Here is a 22,387-nt window from a genome sequence, read left to right as displayed (position 1 = left end):
AGCAAGTCACACTACGTAAAAGGGCTACTTTGGCCAAGATGACAGACACGTGCAGATAGCCTTAATAGCCCAGAGAAGATTAGTGTGTGTAATAAGCTTTTTGTGCGTATGGAAAAATTCGGGGGTCTTTTATTTCCGCTAATGAAACATGGGACCGACGCTTTACATGTTGTGTTTATATTTGATGATAAACCCTAACCCCCTTCTTCTTTCCTTCCTGTCAATCTCCAGGTCTTCCAGAACAGTATTACAGCCTGACCTGGTTCCTGAGCCCCATCCTGGGTCTGATCTTCACACCTCTGATTGGCTCAGCCAGCGACCGCTGCACCCTGAAATGGGGCCGGCGACGTCCTTTCATCCTGGCCCTGTGTGTGGGCGTGCTGTTCGGAGTGGCACTCTTCCTCAACGGGTCACTCATAGGTAATAAATAATATATTATAAACTGGGTGGTTCGAGCCCTGAATGCTGATTGGCTGACAGCCATGGTATATCAGACCGTATACCATGGGTGTGACGAAACATTTATTTTTTCCAAAGCAACTACAGTCATGCATGCATACATACATACATACATATGGGTGGTCCAGTATGAAAAAAATTAATAAAAATGTATGCACTGGAAAAGAGCGTCTGCTAAATGACAAAAAATTTAAATGTCCCGGGAATCGAACCCACTATCCTGGCGTTGCAAGCGCCATACTCTACCAACGGAGCTACAGAGGACCGACGTTGGGACTGGGTGTTAGGGTTAAGAGAAGAAGAACAATTCCCATTGCGAAATAATGCTTTTCAGCCTATTAATTGATGGAAATACCAGTCGGTGTAAATACAGTACCAGTCAAAATTTTGGACACACCTACTCATTCAAGGGTTTGTCTTTATTTTTACTATTTTCTACATTGTAGAAAAATAGAGAAGACATCAAAACTATGAAATAACACAAATGGAATCATGTAGTAACCAAAAAAGGGTTAAACAAATCAAAATATATTTGAGATTTGAGATTCTTCAAAGTTGCCACCCTTGCCTTGATGACAGCTTTGCACACGCTTGACATTCTCTCAACCAGCTTCACCTGGAATGCTTTTCCAACAGTCTTGAAGGAGTTCCCACATATGCTGAGCACTTGTTGGCTGCTTTTCCTTCACTCTGCGGTCCGACTCATTCCAAACCATCTCAATTGGGTTGAGGTCAGGGGATTGTGGAGGCCAGGTCATCTGATGCAGCACTCCATCACTCTCCTTCTTGGTAAAATAGCCCTTACACAGCCTGGAGGTGTGTTGGGTCATTGTCCTTTTGAAAAACAAATGATAGTCCCACTAAGCGCAAACCAGATGGGATGGCGTATTGCTGCAGAATGCTGTGGTAGCCATGCTGGTCAAGTGTGCCTTGAATAAATCACAGACAGTGTCACCAGCAAAGCACCCCACACCATAACACCTCCTCCTCCATGCTTCACGGTGGGAACCACACATGCGGAGAGCATCCGTTCACCTACTCTGCGTCTCACAAAGACACGGCAGTTGGAACCAAAAATCTCAAATTTGGACTCATCAGACCAAAGGACATATTTCCACCGGTCTAATGTCCATTGCTCTTGTTTCTTGGCCCAAGCAAGTCTCTTCTTATTATTGCTGTCCTTTAGTAGTGGTTTCTTTGCAGCAATTCAACCATGAAGGCCTGATTCATGCAGTCTCCTCTGAACAGTTGATGTTGAGATGTGTCTGTTACTTGAACTATGTGAAGCATTTATTTGGGGTGCAATTTCTGAGGCTGGTAACTCTAATTAACTTATCCTCTGCAGCAGAGGTAACTCTGGGTCTTACTTTTCTGTGTCGGTCCTCATGAAAGCCAGTTTCATCATAGCGCTTTATGGTTTTTGCGACTGCACTTGAAGAAACTTTCAAAGTGCTTGAAACCCATTAAGAAGGAAAGAAATTCCACAAATTAACTTTTAAGAAGGCACACCTGTTAATTGAAATGCATTCCAGGTGACTACCTCATGAAGCTGGTTGAGAGAATGCCAAGAGTGTGCAAAGCTGTCATCAAGGCAAAGGGTGGCTACTTTGAAGAATCTCATATATACACAGTATCGTTCAAAAGATTGGGGTCACTTAGAAATGTCCTTGTTTTCGAAAGAAAAACAATAAAATTGATCAGAAATACAGTGTAGACATTGTTAATGTTGTAAATGGCTATTGTAGCTGGAAACAGCTGATTTTTAATGGAATATCAACATAGGCGTACAGAGGCCCATTATCAGCAACCATCAGTCCTGTGTTCCAATGGCACGTTGTGTTTGCTAATCCAAGTTGATCATTTTAAAGGCTAATTGATCATTAGAAAAATCTTTTGTAATTATGTTAACACAGCTGAAAACTGTTGTGCTGATTAGAGAAGCAATAAAATGGGCCTTCTTGAGACTAGTTGAGTATCTGGAGCATCAGCAATTGTGGGTTTGATTACAGGCTCAAAATTGCCAGAAACAAATAACTTTCTTCTGAAACTCGTCAGTCTATTCTTGTTCTGAGAAATGAAGGCTATTCCATTAGAGAAATTGCCAAGAAACTGAAGATCTCGTACAAAGCTGTGTACTACTCCCTTCATAGAACAGCGCAAACTGGCTCTAACCAGAATAGAAAGAGGAGTGGGAGGCCCCGGTGCACAACTGAGCAAGAGGACGAATACCATTAGTGTCTAGTTTGAGAAACAGACGCCTCACTGGTCCTCAACTGGCAGCTTCATTAAATAGTACCCGCAAAACACCAGTATCAACGTCAACAGTGAAGAGGCGACTCTGGGGTGCTGACCTTCTAGGCAGAGTTGCAAATAAAAAGCCATATCTCAGACTGGCCAATAAAAGATTAAGATGGGCAAAATAACACAGACACTGGACAGAGGAAGATTGGAAAAAAGTGTTATGGACAGACTAATCGAAGTTTGAGGTGTTCGATTCACAAAGAAGAACATTTGTGAGACGCAGACCAAATAAAAAGATGCTGGAGGAGTGCTTGATGCCATTTGTCAAGCAAGGTGGAGGCAATGTGATGGTCTGGGGGTGCTTTGATGGTGGTAAAGTGAGAGATTTGTACAGGGTAAAAGGGATCTTGAAGAAGGAAGGCTATCACTTCATTTTGCAACGCCATGCCATACCCTGTGGACGGCGCTTGATTGGAGCCAATTTCCTCCTACAACAGGACAATGACCCAAAGCACAGCTCCAAACTATGCAAGACCCATTTAGGGAAGAAGCAGTCAGCTGGTATTCTGTCTATAATGGAGTGGCCAGCACAGTCACCAGATATCAACCCTATTGAGCTGTTGTGGGAGCAGCTTGACCGTATGGTACGTAAGAAGTGCCCATCAAGCCAATCCAACTTGTGGGAGGTGCTTCGGGAAGCATGGGGTGAAATCAACAAATTGACAACTTGAATGCCAAAGGTCTGCAAGGCTGTAATTGCTGCAAATGGAGGATTCGTTGACGAAAGCAAAGTTTGAAGGACACAATTATTATTTCAATTAAAAATCATTATTTCTAACCTTGTCAATAACTACATTTCCTATGCATTTTGCTATATTTCCTATTCAAACTCATTTCATGTATGTTTTCATGGAAAACAAGGAAATGTCTAAGTGACCCCAAACTTTTGAACGTTAGTGTTTGTTTAACACTTTTTTGGTTACTACATGAATCAATATGTGTTATTTCATAGTTTTGATGTCTTCACTATTATTCTACAATGTAGAAAATAGTAAAAATAAAGAAAAACCCTTGAATGAGTAGGTGTTTCCAAACTTTTGACTGGTACTGTACATTTGACTGTGGTCATGCATCTCAAACAGTAAATCCATAGGGTAACGGAAGGCAGGCTTCATCAGCGAGTCACACCACTTTGCAATGAGCTGGAGGCAGTATGCATTTTGAAAACATACATAATTGTTTGAAACCTGAACATTTTACTACATATTATGAGGCATGTCTTACCTTGCTTCAAAGTAGCCTAGCCAAAATCAGAGCATATCCGTAGAGGCAATTATTTTATATCAACTTTCTTTCATTGTCCAGTAGCCAAAGGAACAATCCTAGTTATATTAGCAACCCATGCTAGTTTTTGCATATTAGATCTCCCCTCTTTCTACATTTCTAACGGCTATTTTCATCTGTCACATGAAACCGCTTGCATATGGGGTACGCTTTTGACAACCAGTGTTTTCCCCGCTAATTGCAAAATGAACATTCGCGCGTAGCCTTTTTTTATGTAGGCTAGTCGTAATAGTTGTATGAATTTGGGATCTTTTGTGTGTGTGTGTGTGTGTGTGTGTGTGTGTGTCCAGTGTGTGTGTCCAGTGTGTGTGTCCAGTGTGCGTGTCCTGTGTGTGTGTGTGTGTGTGTGTCCAGTGTGTGTGTCCAGTGTGTGTGTCCATTGTGTGTGTCCTGTGTGTGTGTGTGTGTGTGTGTGTGTGTCCTGTGTGTGTGGCTCAGTTGCTAGAGCATGGCACTTGCAATGCCAGGTTCGTGGGGTCGATTCCCACGGGGGACCAGTATGGGGAATATGTATGCACTCCCTACTGTAAGTCTCTCTGGCTAAGAGAGCGTCTGCTAAATGACTGAAATGTAAATGTTTGTGAGAGAGAGAACACAGAATAGGCTGATGATGTCATCAGTGATAGCAGCCTGTCTGGCAGGCTTTCTGCCTCACCTAATAAGCCCTCTTCTGGAGTGTGATATGGCTGTGGTTCTCCTGAGTTGAGAAAGGTGAGGAAAAAGCCTGGTTCTATAACTTCAACTCTGTTCTAATGCAACACGGGCACACCAAAAGTTACACTTGCATCAGAAGTTTAACATCCTACATTAGCCAGCCATTGGCTATGGTAAATTCATTATCAGTGGAAGTGACCCTAAGTGCCTCAATCTGTGCAGGCGAAACTGAGAAGGGATCCATTTTGCTCCGTGCTTTAAAGGTTCAGCGAAGGGGAAGATCAATAGATATCCCATAGAGTTGTTTTGCTGCCGGCTTCAGGACAGTCCAAGTAGGACTGAAGAGTCTGGTAGTAGGGGAAGGGAGGGGAACGTAGCTTTACTCTTTCTCTGCTTACTGGAGATGTGGCTCAATGGGTCACTGAACATCTGAACAAACGGAAAAGCTTGACAGGTCCTGGATTTCAATTGGATTGGATTGGATTTAGTTGGCCCGCGTTGTTTTGAAGAGTGTTGGAGAGAGGTGTGCGTACGCGTGTGCATGTTGTTGTGTGTGCACGTGTGTGCTGCATGTGTGTGTGTGTGTGTGTGTGTGTGTGTGTGCACGTTTCTGTGAATGTGTGTGTGTTGGCTAAGAGCCCTCGTCATAGCCCTCCCAGAGCAGCTATTCGTGCGGCGTCACCCCCAGCTCAGGTCCCAGTGCTGTGGGTCACAGTAACTTGCTGAGAAAGAGAAGCACAGGCTCCGGTGTTCTGACCTGCTGGGCCGGGCGGTGTGTGTGTGTGTGAACCGTCATTCTCCGTGACATGGGAAAGGACTGGGAACCAGTTCACAGGGAAACGTTTCCTGTTCTGCCCTCTTTCTTACCTTTCAATGCCTATCTGGAGCCGCTTCCTGTCTCCAGCGCTAGCTCACTGCGCGTCACCCCGTCAGCCACTCCATTGTCAGGAAGAAAGGCTTTGCTTACTACGTACACACTGACTGACTACACACAGACTCAGTACAGACTTCTTTCTTTCTTCAACTTGTACACCTCTCTTCTTCCTCTGTGGTCGTTGTTGATTAGCTCAATATTTTCAGAATAGCTTTTCCCCTTTAATGAGAAGGTTTGAATAATGACTTGTTTGTTGTTGTGTCCGTGGAGTTCCTCTGGGCTCAATGTTATAATGGAAGTAGTAAATGGGATTTTACAACTAAGAGTTTAGATTTATATATTTATTCCCAGTGAAATATTGATATATTATATATTTTCAGCACTTGCATTGACACCAATGACACTTGCAATAAAGCAATGATGTTTTGTTTTACGCCAATGAAACACAACCTTTCACAGCTAGTGTTTATTATAAATTCTATTTTGATAAATACATTTGACTGGTCATGCTTATCGGTCTATAGGTTAATTTGCATCACTGAGTGGAATTAGATTGGCATGTGTGTGCAGTATATTTGTTATGTATCATATTTATCACACGTGTACAGCATACAGAGACTGCCCTGTACTTTATAATGTGAAGAAATAATAGTTTATCAACATTTGAAGCTAAACGTTCTGATCTGTTGCATCAGACTCATTGCTTTTTAACATTTCTTTAATGTAGCCGAGGCCTACTGGTTGGATGAATTTGGGATCTATTGTGTGTGTGTGTGTGTGTGTTTGTAAGAAGGCGATTGTGTGCCATAATCGTAACCCACTCGGGTATTGATTCACATGTGCAAATCTCTCTCTCTTTCTTTCTCTCTCTTTCTCTCACTCTCACTCTCATTTCTTTCTCCATCTCTCTCTCTCTCTCCATCTCTCTCTCTCATCTCTCTCTCGCTCTCTCTACATCTCTCTCTCTCTCCATTTCTTTCTCCATCTCTCTCTCTCTCTCTCTCTCTCTCTCTCTCTCTCTCTCTCTCTCTCTCTCTCTCTCTCTCTCTCTCTCTCTCTCTCTCTCCATTTCGTTCTCCATCTTTTTCTCTCTCTCTCTCTCCATCTCTCTCTCTCTCTCCATTTCTTTCTCCATCTCTCGCTCTCTCGCGTCATCTCTCTCTCTCGCTCCATCTCTCTCTCTCTCTCTCTCGCTCTCTCTCTCCAGCTGTCTCTCCATTTCTCTCTCTCTCTCCGTCTCTCTCCCACTCTATCGATCCAACCGTGTGCTCCTAGTTGGAGAGCTGAAAGGAACTAGGATGGATTTTGCTAATCAATATATGTATACTGGAATGGAATGGAATGGAATGGTCTCTGTGTCCAACTTTGTCTCTGTCTGTGAATTAGGCCTATGGTTTTCTGAAGCTGTTATACCGGCTAGGATACTAACTCTGTCTCTGGTTGTGTTCCAGGTCTTGCCGTCGGCGACGTGCCAAATAACCAGCCCATAGGGATCGTTCTGACGGTGCTCGGAGTGGTGGTGCTGGACTTCAGTGCAGACGCCACGGAGAGTCCCATAAGGGCTTACCTACTAGACGTGGCGGACACCGAAGAACAAGACATGGCCCTCAACATCCACGCCTTCTCCTCTGGTACGACACACGTCTTAGTAGCAGGATATTTCCATGCGCATACCTATGTCTGTAATATCTGTGATAGGTTTGATAGATTGAAAATTCTCAAACTGGAAATGATGTGTGTGTCTGCGCCAGGTTGTGGGGGAGCGGTGGGCTACGCGCTGGGCGGTCTGGATTGGACCCATACCTTCCTGGGATCAATCTTCAAGTCCCAGGAGCAGATCCTCTTCTTCTTCGCCGCCATCTTGTTCACCATCTCGGTGGCTCTGCATCTGTTCAGCATCGAGGAGCAGCAGTACAGCCCCCAGCAGGACCGGCTGGACGAGGAAGCCGTCGCCGCCTCCTCCACTGCCAACAAGGTCAACGGCACCCTGGGGAAGCTCCACGGCCACAACACCCCACACATGGAGTTCATCGGAGAGGACGACATCTACGACCCTTGCGACCGTTATGAGTTCTACGGAGAGGGGGACCAGGACGGGCGCTCGTTGCGCGACATGAACATGGACTTCCTGGATGTGGAGATGGTGAGGTCCAAGTCTGACTCTGTGCTGCAAATGGCCGATGCCACACTAGATCACCTGGACCACGAGACTCTGTTCCTGCGCCACATCGAGCCCTCCATCTTCGCCGACCGCCTGTCATCCTACCACGGCTCTCCACCACGCCGCAGCAGCAGCACAGGTAGCCAGGACCTCCTCAAAACCTCCAAAAAGATCTGCCGGCTGTCCCAGTTTCTGCAGGAGCAGGACCGTGATGGGGAGGAGGAGCTGCTCAACAACCAGGTCAACGAGCAGAAGACACCCAACGGCCGGGCGCACGCCAACGGCTTGAGCCAGAGCGCCAACGGGCACGCCCGCATGGTCATGAAGAACTCGGCCAGCACCAACGCCTCCATGCGGCGCCGCCGCCACATCTTCTACCGCCAGCCGTCCTGCACCTTCTCCTACTACGGCCGCGTGGGCTCCCACCGCTACCGCTACCGGCGGGCCAACGCCGCGCTGCTCATCAAGCCGTCGCGCAGCTTGAACGACATCTACGAGGTGCAGCGGAGGCAGAAGAGGAAACAGCAGAACCCCAGAGCGCGCCACCAGTCGGGCAACACCAACTCCAGCGGGGACACGGAGAGCGAGGAGGGGGAGACGGAGACCACGGTCAGGCTGCTGTGGCTGTCCATGCTGAAGATGCCTCCAGAGCTGATGAGGCTGTGTGTCTGTCATCTCCTCACCTGGTTTTCCATCATAGCTGAGGCCGTCTTCTACACTGACTTCATGGGCCAGGTCATCTACCACGGAGACCCCACGGTAAGGCTACAGGGACTCCAGGGCCATTGTGTCACGTTATTATAAAGCCAATTGTATTTATTTTGGGCATAAATGTACATATTTGTATTTTTTCCATGTCTTCTGCAAATAAAAAACTATTGATCACACAAAAAACTCACTCCCCACCAGATTTTCCTGCCGTTCCTGGGATTTGAACCTATGGTTGCTGGCCCGCCTCTCTAACGCCTGGGCTATTAGCATCACATTCTCCTAACCTCTGGTTGCTCTGGGCTATTAGCATCACATTCTCCTAACCATTGGTTGCTCTGGGCTATTAGCATCACATTCTCCTAACCTCTGGTTGCTCTGGGCTATTAGCATCACATTCTCCTAACCATTGGTTGCTCTGGGCTATTAGCATCACATATTAGTCTCTTTCTCAGTAACTAAGCTGAGTTGTTTTATCTCCTCTCTCTCCAGGCTCCTGCTAACTCCACGGATCTGCAGAACTACCACAGAGGAGTTCAGATGGGCTGCTGGGGGCTGGTCATCTATGCTCTGACTGCCGCCTCCTGCTCAGGTCAGTGACCAGTCACTGAGTTGAATGGTGGATGAAAAGAAAGATGGATGGACGAATGAGGGAACGAGTGAACAAATAAATGAAGTGACCAATGAATGAGCGCACAGTGCCCTGACACAGGCGTGTGCAGGCCGTGTGCTCTGAGGCAGCCATAAAAACGGTTCTGAACAATGTGCACACAGTCTTCAGCCAATGTGCTATCTATCGCTCTGTTCGCTGCTGGAGGGTTAGACCATGATGAGCTAGTGAGCTGAGACGACCTGTACAAGTACAGTCAGACTACTCACAAAGAGCTGTACCGCAACCCAGGATCTAAACACCCAGTGGAAATGTACTAATTGCTGGTCACTAAAATCATGGTGAATGTCATCTAGTTGAACCATTGTATGGATAAACGAGGCCACATGAAATCTAGGTTTCTAGGTTCGGCCAATGTGTTTTTGGGTCTGCATCGCTTGGTCTTTGGGGTTTTAGGCTGGGTATCTGTTGAACACTTTGTAACACCTGATGACGTAAAAAGGGCTTTATAAAATACATTTGATTTGGCATCTCCTTGTTTATATTCACAAATGCTTATAAACTATTATATTCTGTTGTTGCAGCCTTACTGCAGAAGTACCTGGACAACTTTGACCTGAGCATCAAGGTCATCTATGTCCTGGGTACGCTGGGCTTCTCCATCGGTACAGCTGTCATGGCCATCTTCCCCAATGTCTACGTCTCCATGGTGATGATCAGCAGCATGGGCATCATCTCCATGAGCATCTCCTACTGCCCCTACGCCCTCCTGGGACAATACCATGAGATCAAAGAGGTAAGGATCTATACTAGTTAGTGCACACTGATGTAACAGGTTAGTTAGTAGACACTGATATAACAGGTTAGTTAGTTACACACTGATATAACAGGTTAGTTAGTATACACTAATATAACAGGTTAGTTAGTATGCACTGATATAACAGGTTAGTTAGTAGACACTGATATAACATGTTAGTTAGTATACACTGATAACAGGTTAGTTAGTATGCACTGATATAACAGGTTAGTTAGTATACACTGATATAACAGGTTAGTTAGTAGACACTGATATAACAGGTTAGTTAGTAGACACTGATATAACAGGTTAGTTAGTAGACACTGATATAACAGGTTAGTTAGTGCACACTGATATAACAGGTTAGTTAGTTACACACTGATATAACAGGTTAGTTAGTGCACACTGATATAACAGGTTAGTTAGTATACACTGATATAACAGGTTAGTTAGTAGACACTGATATAACAGGTTAGTTAGTAGACACTGATATAACAGGTTAGTTAGTAGACACTGATATAACAGGTTAGTTAGTAGACACTGATATAACAGGTTAGTTAGTGCACACTGATATAACAGGTTAGTTAGTATACACTGATATAACAGGTTAGTTAGTTACACACTGATATAACAGGTTAGTTAGTAGACACTGTACTCGCATCTCCTACTGGATCAATATATACCAGATGATGTTCAGAAGTCTTGGGATTCACTTTTCAGAAGTCTTGGTATTCACTTTTCAGAAGTATTGTTATTCACTTTTCAGAAGTTTTGTTATTCACTTTTCAGAAGTCTTGGTATTCACTTTTCAGAAGTCTTGGTATTCACTTTTCAGAAGTCTTGGTATTCACTTTTCAGAAGTCTTGGTATTCACTTCTCAGAAGTCTTGGTATTCACTTCTCAGAAGTCTTGGTATTCACTTTTCAGAAGTCTTGGTATTCACTTTTCAGAAGTCTTGGTATTCACTTTTCAGAAGTCTTGGTATTCACTTTTCAGAAGTCTTGGTATTCACTTTTCAGAAGTATTGGTATTCACTTTTCAGAAGTCTTCGTATTCACTTTTCAGAAGTCTTGGTATTCACTTTTCAGAAGTCTTGGTATTCACTTCTCAGAAGTCTTGGTATTCACTTTTCAGAAGTTTTGGTATTCACTTTTCACCCAGTGTGAGAACATGAGAACATGTTTCGTAACATCCAATTGGTAGTTACAGTCTTGTCCCATCGCTGCAACTCCCCTACGGACTTGGGAGAGGCAAAGGTCGAGAACCATGCGTCCTCCGAAACACGACCCCGCCAAGCCGCACTGCTTCTTGACACACTGTTTGCTTAACCCGGAAGCCAGCCGCATCAATGTGTCAGAGGAAACACCGTCCAGCTGGCGACCGAAGTCAGCTTGCATGCACCCAGCCCGCCACAAGAGCTCGATGGGACAAGGAAATCCCGTCCGGCCAAACTCTCCCCTAACCCGAACAACGCTGGGCCAATTGTGCGCCGCCTCATGGGTCTCCCGTCACGGCCGGCTGTGACACAGCCCGGGATCAAACCCTTAGACCGCTGCGCCACTCAGGATGCCTGCTTTTTTTGTTTTTAACATGTCCCCACAACGTTTTGAAGTAAACATACTGAGTGGACATCTCATTAAATATAGTTTGAATCACATACAATAAACAGTAGTAGTAACTTCTGCCGAAGGATGTTATTGCAGACCTACATCCCAGAGGGCAGATTGAAGATGCCAACAGATGGTGGTAATGTTTAATCTGCTGACTGTTATGATAATCCCTAGGCTGTATGCTGCTGTGTGTCAATCCATGAAAAGATCCAGAAACGTTAACCTTTATGTCACTATACCGAGACTAATAGAGCATTTCAATGCCAGATGCCTTTAGAGGATGCCAGAATGGGTTATACGCAGGTATAATATCTATATCTACATTGTTTTAAATGATGTAACATTTATTTAACCAGGTACACCTTGTATATTACAATGACAACTTTGCAATTATTTTTACACCATGCCTCTTCTCTCCCTCTAACCTCCCTCTCTCCCAGTACATCCACCACAGCCCGGGGAATTCCAAGCGGGGCTTCGGCATCGACTGTGCCATCCTGTCGTGCCAGGTGTACATCTCCCAGATCCTGGTGGCGTCGGCGCTGGGCGCAGCAGTGGACGCCACGGGTAGTGTGCGGGTCATCCCCATGGTGGCGTCCGGTGGCTCCTTCCTGGGTTTCCTCACCGCCTGGTTCCTGGTTATCTACCCAAGCCACGGCGATGCGGAGGCCAAGGGCGAGCAGAAGGCTTTAACAGGGCCCGTGTCCGATAACCGCGTCACGGAGAAACCCAGTGTTCTAAAACTGACCAAGAAAGGTGCCGCCGCCACTACGTGTAAAGTGGAGTGCGAGTCCTCTCTGTGATTTGATGTGATCGGCAATTAACCGGAAAGGTCGGAGCTTACTGTAACCATAGCAATGCAACGACATCAACAAAAAATAAAAAACGACATTCCCTTTTTTACGACCGTATCTGCTGATGGCATGGGCTTGACCTACCTGCTCTTTCTCAAAGACACACATGGGCCATGATGTTTGAAGGTTTTGTTTTTACTTGTATTTCATTTAATTTGGGGCCTGTCTCTCGCTCGTCGCGGTCTAAGGACTATGGTGTGGCGAGGAGAGGACAGCCGTCTCTCCCTCTCAGGGCCAACAGGCGGTCCGACTGAACAGGACTGATCAGGGGACAGTGGATGCACACGCGACCGACCGACGTTCACGCGCTGAACTGGGATCTCTGGAAAAAGACCTGCACTTTACTCTCGCTTCCATTCAAGGGTCAAGATAAAGAAAAGGACAGAGAGAAATATTATATTCTTCTAATTAGTGAATCATTTGGAAATACAGAAAATTGCTCTCTGGATAAGAGCGTCTTTTGATTGAACATGTTTATTTAGTTTACTTTCCGCTATATATTTTTGACATTATGTTGAGGAAGGACATTGTTATCACCAAACGGGCCAGGCCCGGTATCATTGACAGGGTTGATGTTTTACTTTTGGACTTTTGGAATGAGTTTGACACCCCTGTTTCCCAAACTCTGTCCTGGGGACCCGAAGGGGTGCATGTTTTGGTTTTTGCCCTAGCACTATACAGCTGATTCAAATAATGAACTCATCATCAAGCTTTGAGTATTTGAATCAGCTGTGTAGCGTTAGATCGAAAAACAAAACGTGTACCCGGGGGGGGGGGGAGCCCAGGACCGAGTTTGGGAAACGCTGATCTACGCAAAGATATCTTTATCCTCTTTAGTAATTTATACTAAGGATTCTATTTTCCACCTTTCAAAATAAATCCTTCTGAGATCACAAGGGCATTACCGTTGATGCAGAACAGAAACACTTTAAGGAAGAATCTCAATGCTGCATTGGAGTTACGGAGGAGTGCATACCAAACGGAGGACAGAAGTTGAGGAGTGCTGTAAGGAGCTTGGAAGCTCTTCTGTCTCAGAGAGAAGAAACAGATTTCAAGCTTCATTTCGCTCTCTTCTTTGTCTTGTTTCAATTGCATTGTTAATGGATCGTGTCACTCGCTGCACAATTTCAGCTGTTGACTTTTGTTTGAGTATGTTTCTAATACTAGCTAGATGTTTGTTAAATGTGGGAGTGCCTGCTCTTGGAGGTGAGGGGGGTAAGGTGGAGGGTTGGGGGAGGAGCACTTAGGCAGAACTTAAACTGTGCAGGAATTCAAGTTGATTATTTTCCTACCATATAGGTCTTCGTTTTATTTTTCTAACAGAATGATAACAAAGTAATGGGTCTTGATAGAAGAGTTATCCTCTCACTTGTAGTCCGTTTACATTTTACACCTGTTTGCTGCATGGTTTGGGCCGTGTTGCGAGTTGTGCTGTTATCTGAAGCGGCCTTAGCTAAATGTTAACTCACCATGTTGGCTCTGCATGGCCTACATGCACCCTGAGCCGGAATGGGGGCTCAGTTGCATTCTTGTATAGAGGACATGGTGGGCTGAGGGTGGAAACTAGTGGAGGGAGTAGAGCTCCACTGTGGAACTCATTATGGCTGTGGTCTGTCTGTTGCGTTGAGCATGCTGGTTATGGCTTTACAGGCCCCAGGAGGTCAGATCAGGGCCTTAGTGCTCTAGAGCTGGGGCTACCCAATAACTATATCCAGGTTGGCTGTGTTTCTACAGGAATACCTACCGTATACGAGATATGGCTTCCTTCTACTACGTGTTTATTATGTTGAAGTTACAGAGTACGTCGCTCTGTCGTCGCCTGTTTAAGGATACATGTTAATCAATAGAGGTAGATTCGTGAAAGTGTAATTTAACCTTCATTTATGTGTCAAACTGAAAAACAATAAGCTGAAATCTTTTCAGTGTCAAGAGGAGATTCAAATCAAACTTGAAGTGTAATCAAACAGAGAGCATCAAGTATTTGACAAATCAGACGATCGTTGCAATAATGTTTTCTGCCTCTGTAAGCAAGTGTGGAAGTGTTAAGACTCTGGGGTCGGGTGAACTTTTATAATGCATGGCTGGATGTATGTGTATCATAGTTATAGTGTATGAAAAATAAAAACAACAACCATGTACTCGTAGCTAAATAAATATTGGTTTGGTTTTTAAGAGAAGAACCATGCCTTGTTGAATACTTGAAGTGCAACTTGAGTGTTTCTAAGATGCAAGGAAGTATATGATAGTTTTCCTGAACCTCTTGCTGTTGACTCTGGAATGTTGACATAGTGGCCTATGTTGAAAGGCCTGCTGGGAGTTGGCGTTTCCTTGATTCCATCAGATGACAATGTTAAAGTCATGAATGTAAAATATGTGTCGTTTTGTGATGGGCGGAGGGTCTGACATTGCACAGAACTTAAAGTTTGAAGAAAAAGAAAATGTTTCTTGCAAAATAAAAAAAAGAAACTGGATATTTATTTTTTTTAGCTCTTTTCTTGTTAAATGGATGCTTTCACTTTATTTAAATATGAAATATATAAATACAGAGATATATTTACAGTTGTAACAAATGCAAGAGAGGTATGTTACAGTAATTGGAGGACTGGAATGTGTTTGAAACACGTGGTTGTGCGCGTCATCTGGTTTACAATTCACTTTATTTTCTAAGATTGAGATCACACTGCAATACCAACATTTAATTTGTTAACTTTTCAGACAGAAATGTGTTTTTGAATAAGTAAAATTAAATTTGATAATTCAATTAAATACATTTCCCTATTTTCTTTTGATAGAATATCATTAGTCTCTCATTATTTTAAAGATACTTTTATAAAATCATTGGATTTTAGGACAATGGGAGTTGCATATACTATTTTATTTTAATGAATGGGAAAAACAGTATTTGCAGTCAGTGTAAATACTATTTTAGTTTATTTTGCTGCTATAAAAAGCTGATTATTTGTATTAGCATTTTATTTCTATATGGACTGTATATACATTCTGTAAATATGCTTGAGCCTTCATATGTAGAACTATGGAAGAACACTGTATTGAATGCACCTTTAAAAAAAAACTCAAGGGCATCTGTCTCTTTATTATTGTATTGCACTCTCATACATTACCTTTTGAAAACGAAATATTAGCAATGTAACTATAATAATAAACTGCATCATCTATGAAATACTGTACATGTGTAATATAAAGTCATATTAACGTTAGAGGGTGGTTTGTTTTTAGGTCAATATGAGTAAAGCCAGCGTAGCTCAGTTGGTAGAGCATGGCGCTTGCAACGCCAGGGTTGTGGGTTCGATTCCCACTGGGGGCCAGTATGGGGAAAAAAAAGAATGTATGTACTCACTAACTGTAAGTCGCTCTGGATAAGAGCGTCTGCTAAATGACTACAATGTAAAAAAATGTGCTGTAAGGCCGTGGAGTTGACCAAAGGTCTCGTAGACGAAGAATACACAAAGGCTATCAGTGCATTAGGCGCCAAACTTTAATGATGACTTGTCAGGGCATATAAAAAGGTGGAGAGGGAATAATGACATCACATTCCAGTCCCACAATAATCAAGCCCTCGCCACCTCGGGGGCCCCTCAGTTTGAGCCCCTCACTGAGGGCAAACCACAGGTCATCTACGCTGATAGACAGGCAGAGTGAGCTAACCACAGCTTCCTCTTTCGATTAAAGCCACACTCTGTAAGATCATGTTTTGTTTATGATAAGGTGAAACAGTTGCTTGCATAGGCTACATAGGTCATATACTACTTCTAACCCAACGGGTGTATTTGATTAATTTAAATTACTGGAAATCTACCAGACTGCAATACTATGGCTTGGACATAATACACAAATGAGACCTTTAGACCTTGTGGACAAAAAGGGCTACTCGTCTGCGAATGTTGACAACAGTCCCTTATAAAATGTTGCCACCTCGTGGTATTGTTTTAGTGTTACATTTCTCACAACTGAATAGTATTCTGCGTTTCATGGATGTTTCTCTCGGCCGCTGGATGGTAGCATTTAACTGCATACTGCAGTACTATACATTTCTAGTGGTCTTATTTGTAAAATGATTCTAGTTGTAGCTTACAATATACATCTTAATTGAATCGCAATACAGTTGAACTAATTTGATTTCAATTACTTATCTGCGTCTGATTCATATTAGTCCTGAATCTAATTTTGAATCTGTGTAGGCTATGAGCCGCCTTTTTACCAGGAAGTTGTATGGAGCCAGCAACGGTTGGAATTGGACATTAGCTCCACTGCTCTGGTCTTATCCGGTGAGTGGAGTGGTCAGGTCGGCGGCGCGCTGTGTGGAGTTTATTTCACCAACGAAGGTACCTGATGAAAAATAACCGATTTAATAGAGGTTGGTGATGTCTTGTGTTTTCTAAACGTGTCATAAGAGAGCTAGCTGTAAGTCAGGTTTAAACAATCTGACCACTTTTATTTAAGATGCAAACCCTCTTGTCACAACAATGCAATTTAAAGTGTCAAGACCGTGTCTAAACTGAATACGGCTGATGCTGTCGCCTACCTAAAATGTCATCACTTTTCCTCTTGTGTTCTTTAGTTTAAATGAGAAATCTAAGTGCGCTTATAGATTAGGACAAATATCTGCCTACCTGTCTTTAGACTATAAATAGCACCCTATCAATAAGATCCATGAGGCACAGACCTGCGACATACCTGAGATTGAGAACTGGAATGACCAGTGTAACACTACCGGCCAGAAGGACTCAGATAAGGTTCTGCCAGAGCAGAGTACATACTAGATGTCCGTGGCTCCATAGGGTAGTTTATTTCTAGAAAATCATATTTTAAGACCCATCTTTGGTGTCATGCATGTAGTGTAGTAAAGTGCATATGTCTTACTTGTCAACATCCTCTCTATGTATACAAGATGCATGTTTTGGAATAGTTGTGTTATGTATATTTGTATTCTTTTCGCTCGGTCATTATTGTGGAGTCACTTTGTTATCGTAACATTTGGATGGATCGCTATTTTGAAACTGCACCTTGAATAGTTTCATACAGGCAGAACTGTGAAGTTTCCCAAAATGATTTTTTTCCTAAACTGTGGATTTTGAGAGAGAATAACATAACTCCTAGTGTTTTCCATTACGCAAGGTTAGGCTACTCACTGGTACCAAACTGTTGGGCAGGGATTTCATAGGCCTACTGGAAGCGCCACTACAGCTGCACTGATGATACGAAACAGATGTGCCTTTTAGGGAGAAAAGCAAACTGCTTGGCCTTTATGAATCACACAATCCTTACTCTGTGCTGGTTTGTAGTGTCTTGTATTTTAATCTTTTGAATTCAACTTTTTGACCGAATAGGTCATATTTAGTAGTAATAGTAGTAGTAGTAGTAGTAGTAGTAGTAGTAGTAGTAGTAGTAGTAGTAGTAGTAGTAGTAATAGTATAATTATTTACATGTTAAATAAAGACTATGAGTTCTGCATGCAGACAAAATGGCAGTTATGACAGGATGATACAGTGCATTCGGAAAGTATTCAGACCCCTTGTCTTTTTCCACATTTTGTTATGTTACAGCCTTTTTCTAAAATTGATTAAAGTGTTTTTTTCCTCATCAATCTACACACAATACCCCATAATGACAAAGCAAAAACAGGTGTTCCGAAACTTTTGAAAATGTATTTAAAAAAAAAATCTCACTAAATGATTCATGATAACTTCCAGAAGTACGTTTTTTTCAGAGATATGCTTATGGCATCAATACTTAGTGGCTTGCAAACGTATTCAGACCCCTCAGATATCTTCACATTTTATTGTGTTACAAAGTGGGATTAAAATGAATTTAATTGTAATTTTTCGTCAACAATCTACACAGAATACTCTGTCAAAGTGGAATAAATATTCTAACATATTGTTATTATTACCCATCTACCAATCACTGCCCTGCTTTATGAGGATTTCGAAAAGCTCCCTGTTCTTTGTAGTTGAATGGTGCTTGAAATTCAATACTTGACTGAAGGACCTTACTGATGTTGTATGAATGGGGGACAGAGGAAGGGTTAATCATAAAAAAATCATGTCAACCCCAATTATGTCACACAGAATGAGTCCATGTAACTTATTATGTGATTTGTTAAGCCTAATTTTACTCCTGAACTAATTTAGGCTTGCCTAAACAAAGGGGCTGAATACTTACGCAACAACTATATTTTAATTATGAATGTTTTATTTATCCCCCAAAATATATATATATATATACAGTGGGGAGAACAAGTATTTGATACACTGCCGATTTTGCAGGTTTTCCTACTTACAAAGCATGTAGAGGTCTGTAATTTTTATCATAGGTACACTTCAACTGTGAGAGACGGAATCTAAAACTAAAATCCAGAAAATCACATTGTATGATTTTTAAGTAATTAATCAGTGTCATCAAAAATCTCAAATTTGGACTCATCAGACCAAAGGACAGATTTCCACCGGTCTAATGTCCATTGCTCGTGTTTCTTGGCCCAAGCAAGTCTCTTCTGCTTATTGGAGTCCTTTTGTATTGGTTTCTTTGCAGCAATTTGACCATGAAGGCCTGATTCACGCAGTCTCCTCTGAACAGTTGATGTTGAGATGTGTCTGTTACTTGAACTCTGTGAAGCATTTATTTGGGCTGCAATCTGAGGTGCAGTTAACTCCAATGAATTTATCCTCTGCAGCAGAGGTAACTCTGGGTCTTCCTTTCCTGTGGCGGTCCTCATGAGAGCCAGTTTCATCATAGCGCTTGATGGTTTTTGCGACTGCAATTGAAGAAACTTTCAAAGTTCTTGACATTTTCAGTATTGACTGACCTTCATGTTTTAAAGTAACAATGGACTGTCGTTTCTCTTTGCTTATTTGAGCTGTTCTTGCCATAATATGGACTTGGTCTTTTACCAAATAGGGCTATCTTCTGTATACCACCCATACCTTATCACAACACAACTGATTGGCTCAAACGCATTAAGAAGGAAAGAAATTCCACAAATTAAATTTTAACAAGGCACACCTGTTAATTGAAATGCATTCCAGTTCACTACCTCATGAAGCTGGTTGAGAGAATGCCAAGAGTGTGCAAAGCTGTCATCAAGGCAAAGGGTGGCTACTTTGTAGAATCTCAAATATTAAATATATTTAGATTTGTTTAACACTTTTTTGGTGATTACATGATTCCATATGTGTTATTTCATAGTTTGAATGTCTTCACTATTATTCTACAATGTAGAAAATAGTAAAAATAAAGAAAGGAGTAGGTGTGTCCAAACTTTTGACTGGTACTGTATATATTACATTTACATTTACGTCATTTAGCGGACGCTCTTATCCAGAGCGACTTACAAATTGGTGCATTCACCTTATAGCCAGTGGGTTAACCACTTTACAATGTTTTTTTTTTTTTTTTTTTTTTGGGGGGGGGTGGGGTAAGGGGGGGGTAGAGGGATTACTTTATCCTATCCCAGGTATTCCTTAAAGAGGTGGGGTTTCATATGTCTCCGGAAGGTGGTGAGTGACTCCGCTGTCCTGGCGTCGTGAGGGAGCTTGTTCCACCATTGGGGTGCCAGAGCAGCGAACAGTTTTGACTGGGCTGAGCGGGAACTGTGCTTCAGCAGAGGTAGGGGAGCCAGCAGGCCAGAGGTGGATGAACGCAATGCCCTCGTTTGGGTGTAGGGACTGATCAGAGCCTGAAGGTACGGAGGTGCCGTTCCCCTCACAGCTCCGTAGGCAAGCACCATGGTCTTGTAGCAGATGCGAGCTTCAACTGGAAGCCAGTGGAGTGTGCGGAGGAGCGGGGTGACGTGAGAGAACTTGGGAAGGTTGAACACCAGACGGGCTGCGGCATTCTGGATGAGTTGTAGGGGTTTAATGGCACAGGCAGGGAGCCCAGCCAACAGCGAGTTGCAGTAATCCTGACGGGAGATGACAAGTGCCTGGATTAGGACCTGTGCCGCTTCCTGTGTAAGGCAGGGTCGTACTCTCCGAATGTTGTAGAGCATGAACCTACAGGATCGGATCACCGCCTTGATGTTAGCGGAGAACGACAGGGTGTTGTCCAGGGTCACGCCAAGGCTCTTCGCACTCTGGGAGGAGGACACAACGGAGTTGTCAACCTTGATGGCGAGATCATGGAACGGGCAGTCCTTCCCCGGGAGGAAGAGCAGCTCCGTCTTGCCAGGATTCAGCTTGAGGTGGTGATCCGTCATCCATACTGATATGTCTGCCAGACATGCAGAGATGCGATTCGCCACCTGGTTATCAGAAGGGGGAAAGGAGAAGATTAGTTGTGTGTCGTCTGCGTAGCAATGATAGGAGAGGCCATGTGAGGATATGACAGAGCCAAGTGACTTGGTGTATAGCGAGAATAGGAGAGGGCCTAGAACTGAGCCCTGGGGGACACCAGTGGTGAGAGCACGTGGTGCGGAGACAGCTTCTCGCCACGCCACTTGGTAGGAGCGACCGGTCAGGTAGGACGCAATCCAAGAGTGAGCCGCGCCGGAGATGCCCAGCTCGGAGAGGGTGGAGAGGAGGATCTGATGGTTCACAGTATCAAAGGCAGCAGACAGGTCTAGAAGGACAAGAGCAGAGGAGAGAGAGTTAGCTTTAGCAGTGCGGAGAGCCTCCGTGACACAGAGAAGAGCAGTCTCAGTTGAATGACCAGTCTTGAAACCTGACTGGTTTGGATCAAGAAGGTCATTCTGAGAGAGATAGCAAGAGAGTTGGCTAAAGACGGCACACTCAATAGTTTTGGAGAGAAAAGAAAGAAGGGATACTGGTCTGTAGTTGTTGACATCAGAGGGATCGAGTGTTGGTTTTTTGAGAAGGGGTGCAACTCTCGCTCTCTTGAAGACGGAAGGGACATAGCCAGCGGTCAAGGATGAGTTGATCAGCGAGGTGAGGTAAGGGAGAAGGTCACCGGAGATGGTCTGGAGAAGAGAGGAGGGGATAGGGTCAAGCGGGCAGGTTGTTGGGCGGCCGGCCGTCACAAGTCGCAAGATTTTATCTGGAGAGAGAGGGGAGAAAGAAGTCAAAGCATAGGGTAGGGCAGTGTGAGCAGGACCAGCAGTGTCATTTGACTTAACAAACGAGGATCGGATGTCGTCAACCTTCTTTTCAAAATGGTTGACGAAGTCATCCACAGAGAGGGAGGAGGGGGGGGAGGGGGAGGAGGATTCAGCAGGGAGGAGAAGGTGGCAAAGAGCTTCCTAGGGTTAGAGGCAGATGCTTGGAATTTAGAGTGGTAGAAAGTGGCCTTAGCAGCAGAAACAGATGAAGAAAATGTAGAGAGGAGGAAGTGAAAAGAAGCCAGGTCCGCAGGGAGTCTAGTTTTCCTCCATTTCCGCTCGGCTGCCCGGAGCCCTGTTCTGTGAGCTCGCAATGAGTCATCAAGCCACGGAGCTGGAGGGGAGGACCGAGCTGGCCGGGAGGATATGGGACATAGAGAGTCAAAGGATGCAGAAAGGGAGGAGAGGAGGGTTGAGGAGGCAGAATCAGGAGATTGGAGGCAGAAGGATTGAGCAGAGGGAAGAGATGATAGGATGGAAGAGGAGAGAGTAGCGGGAGAGAGAGAGCGAAGGTTGCGACGGCGCATTACCATCTGAGTAGGGGCAGAGTGAGTAGTGTTGGAGGGGAGATACAAAGTAGTGGTCGGAGACATGGAGGGGAGTTGCAGTGAGATTAGTAGAAGAACAGCATCTAGTAAAGATGAGGTCAAGCGTATTGCCTGCCTTGTGAGTAGGGGGGGGCGGTGAGAGGGTGAGGTCAAAAGAGGAGAGGAGTGGAAAGAAGGAGGCAGAGAGAAATGAGTCAAAGGTAGACGTAGGGAGGTTGAAGTCCCCCAGAAATGTGAGGGGTGAGCCATCCTCAGGACAGGAACTTATCAAGGCATCAAGCTCATTGATGAACTCTCCAAGGGAACCTGGAGGGCAATAGATGACAAGGATATTAAGCTTAAATGGGCTAGTGACAGCATGGAATTCAAATGAGGAGATAGACAGATGGGGCAGGGGAAAAATAGAGAATGTCCACTTGGGAGAGATGAGGATTCCTGTGCCACCACCCCGCTGA

At 44.0% G+C, this 22,387-nt stretch overlaps 1 protein-coding gene across 1 annotated transcript in view; it reads left to right on the top strand.

Moving 5' to 3' along the window:
* The window catches only part of LOC311120419 (solute carrier family 45 member 4-like), a 65,288-nt gene extending 49,846 nt beyond the window's left edge, over positions 1 to 15,442 (top strand). The window contains exons 4-9 of the mRNA XM_084157845.1: positions 232 to 420; positions 7,024 to 7,203; positions 7,324 to 8,492; positions 8,934 to 9,033; positions 9,636 to 9,847; positions 11,898 to 15,442. Of these exons, the coding sequence (XP_084013971.1) occupies positions 232 to 420; positions 7,024 to 7,203; positions 7,324 to 8,492; positions 8,934 to 9,033; positions 9,636 to 9,847; positions 11,898 to 12,260 (2,213 nt within the window). The 3' untranslated portion in view covers positions 12,261 to 15,442. The remainder of the gene's footprint in view (positions 1 to 231; positions 421 to 7,023; positions 7,204 to 7,323; positions 8,493 to 8,933; positions 9,034 to 9,635; positions 9,848 to 11,897) is intronic.
* The last annotated feature ends 6,945 nt before the right edge of the window (positions 15,443 to 22,387 follow it).

This window comes from Coregonus lavaretus (genome assembly GCF_964263955.1).
Source record: "Coregonus lavaretus genome assembly, chromosome: 3".
NCBI lineage: Eukaryota > Metazoa > Chordata > Actinopteri > Salmoniformes > Salmonidae > Coregonus > Coregonus lavaretus.
Note: the sequence above shows the minus strand (reverse complement) of the source record. Positions and strands in the feature narration are given on the sequence as shown.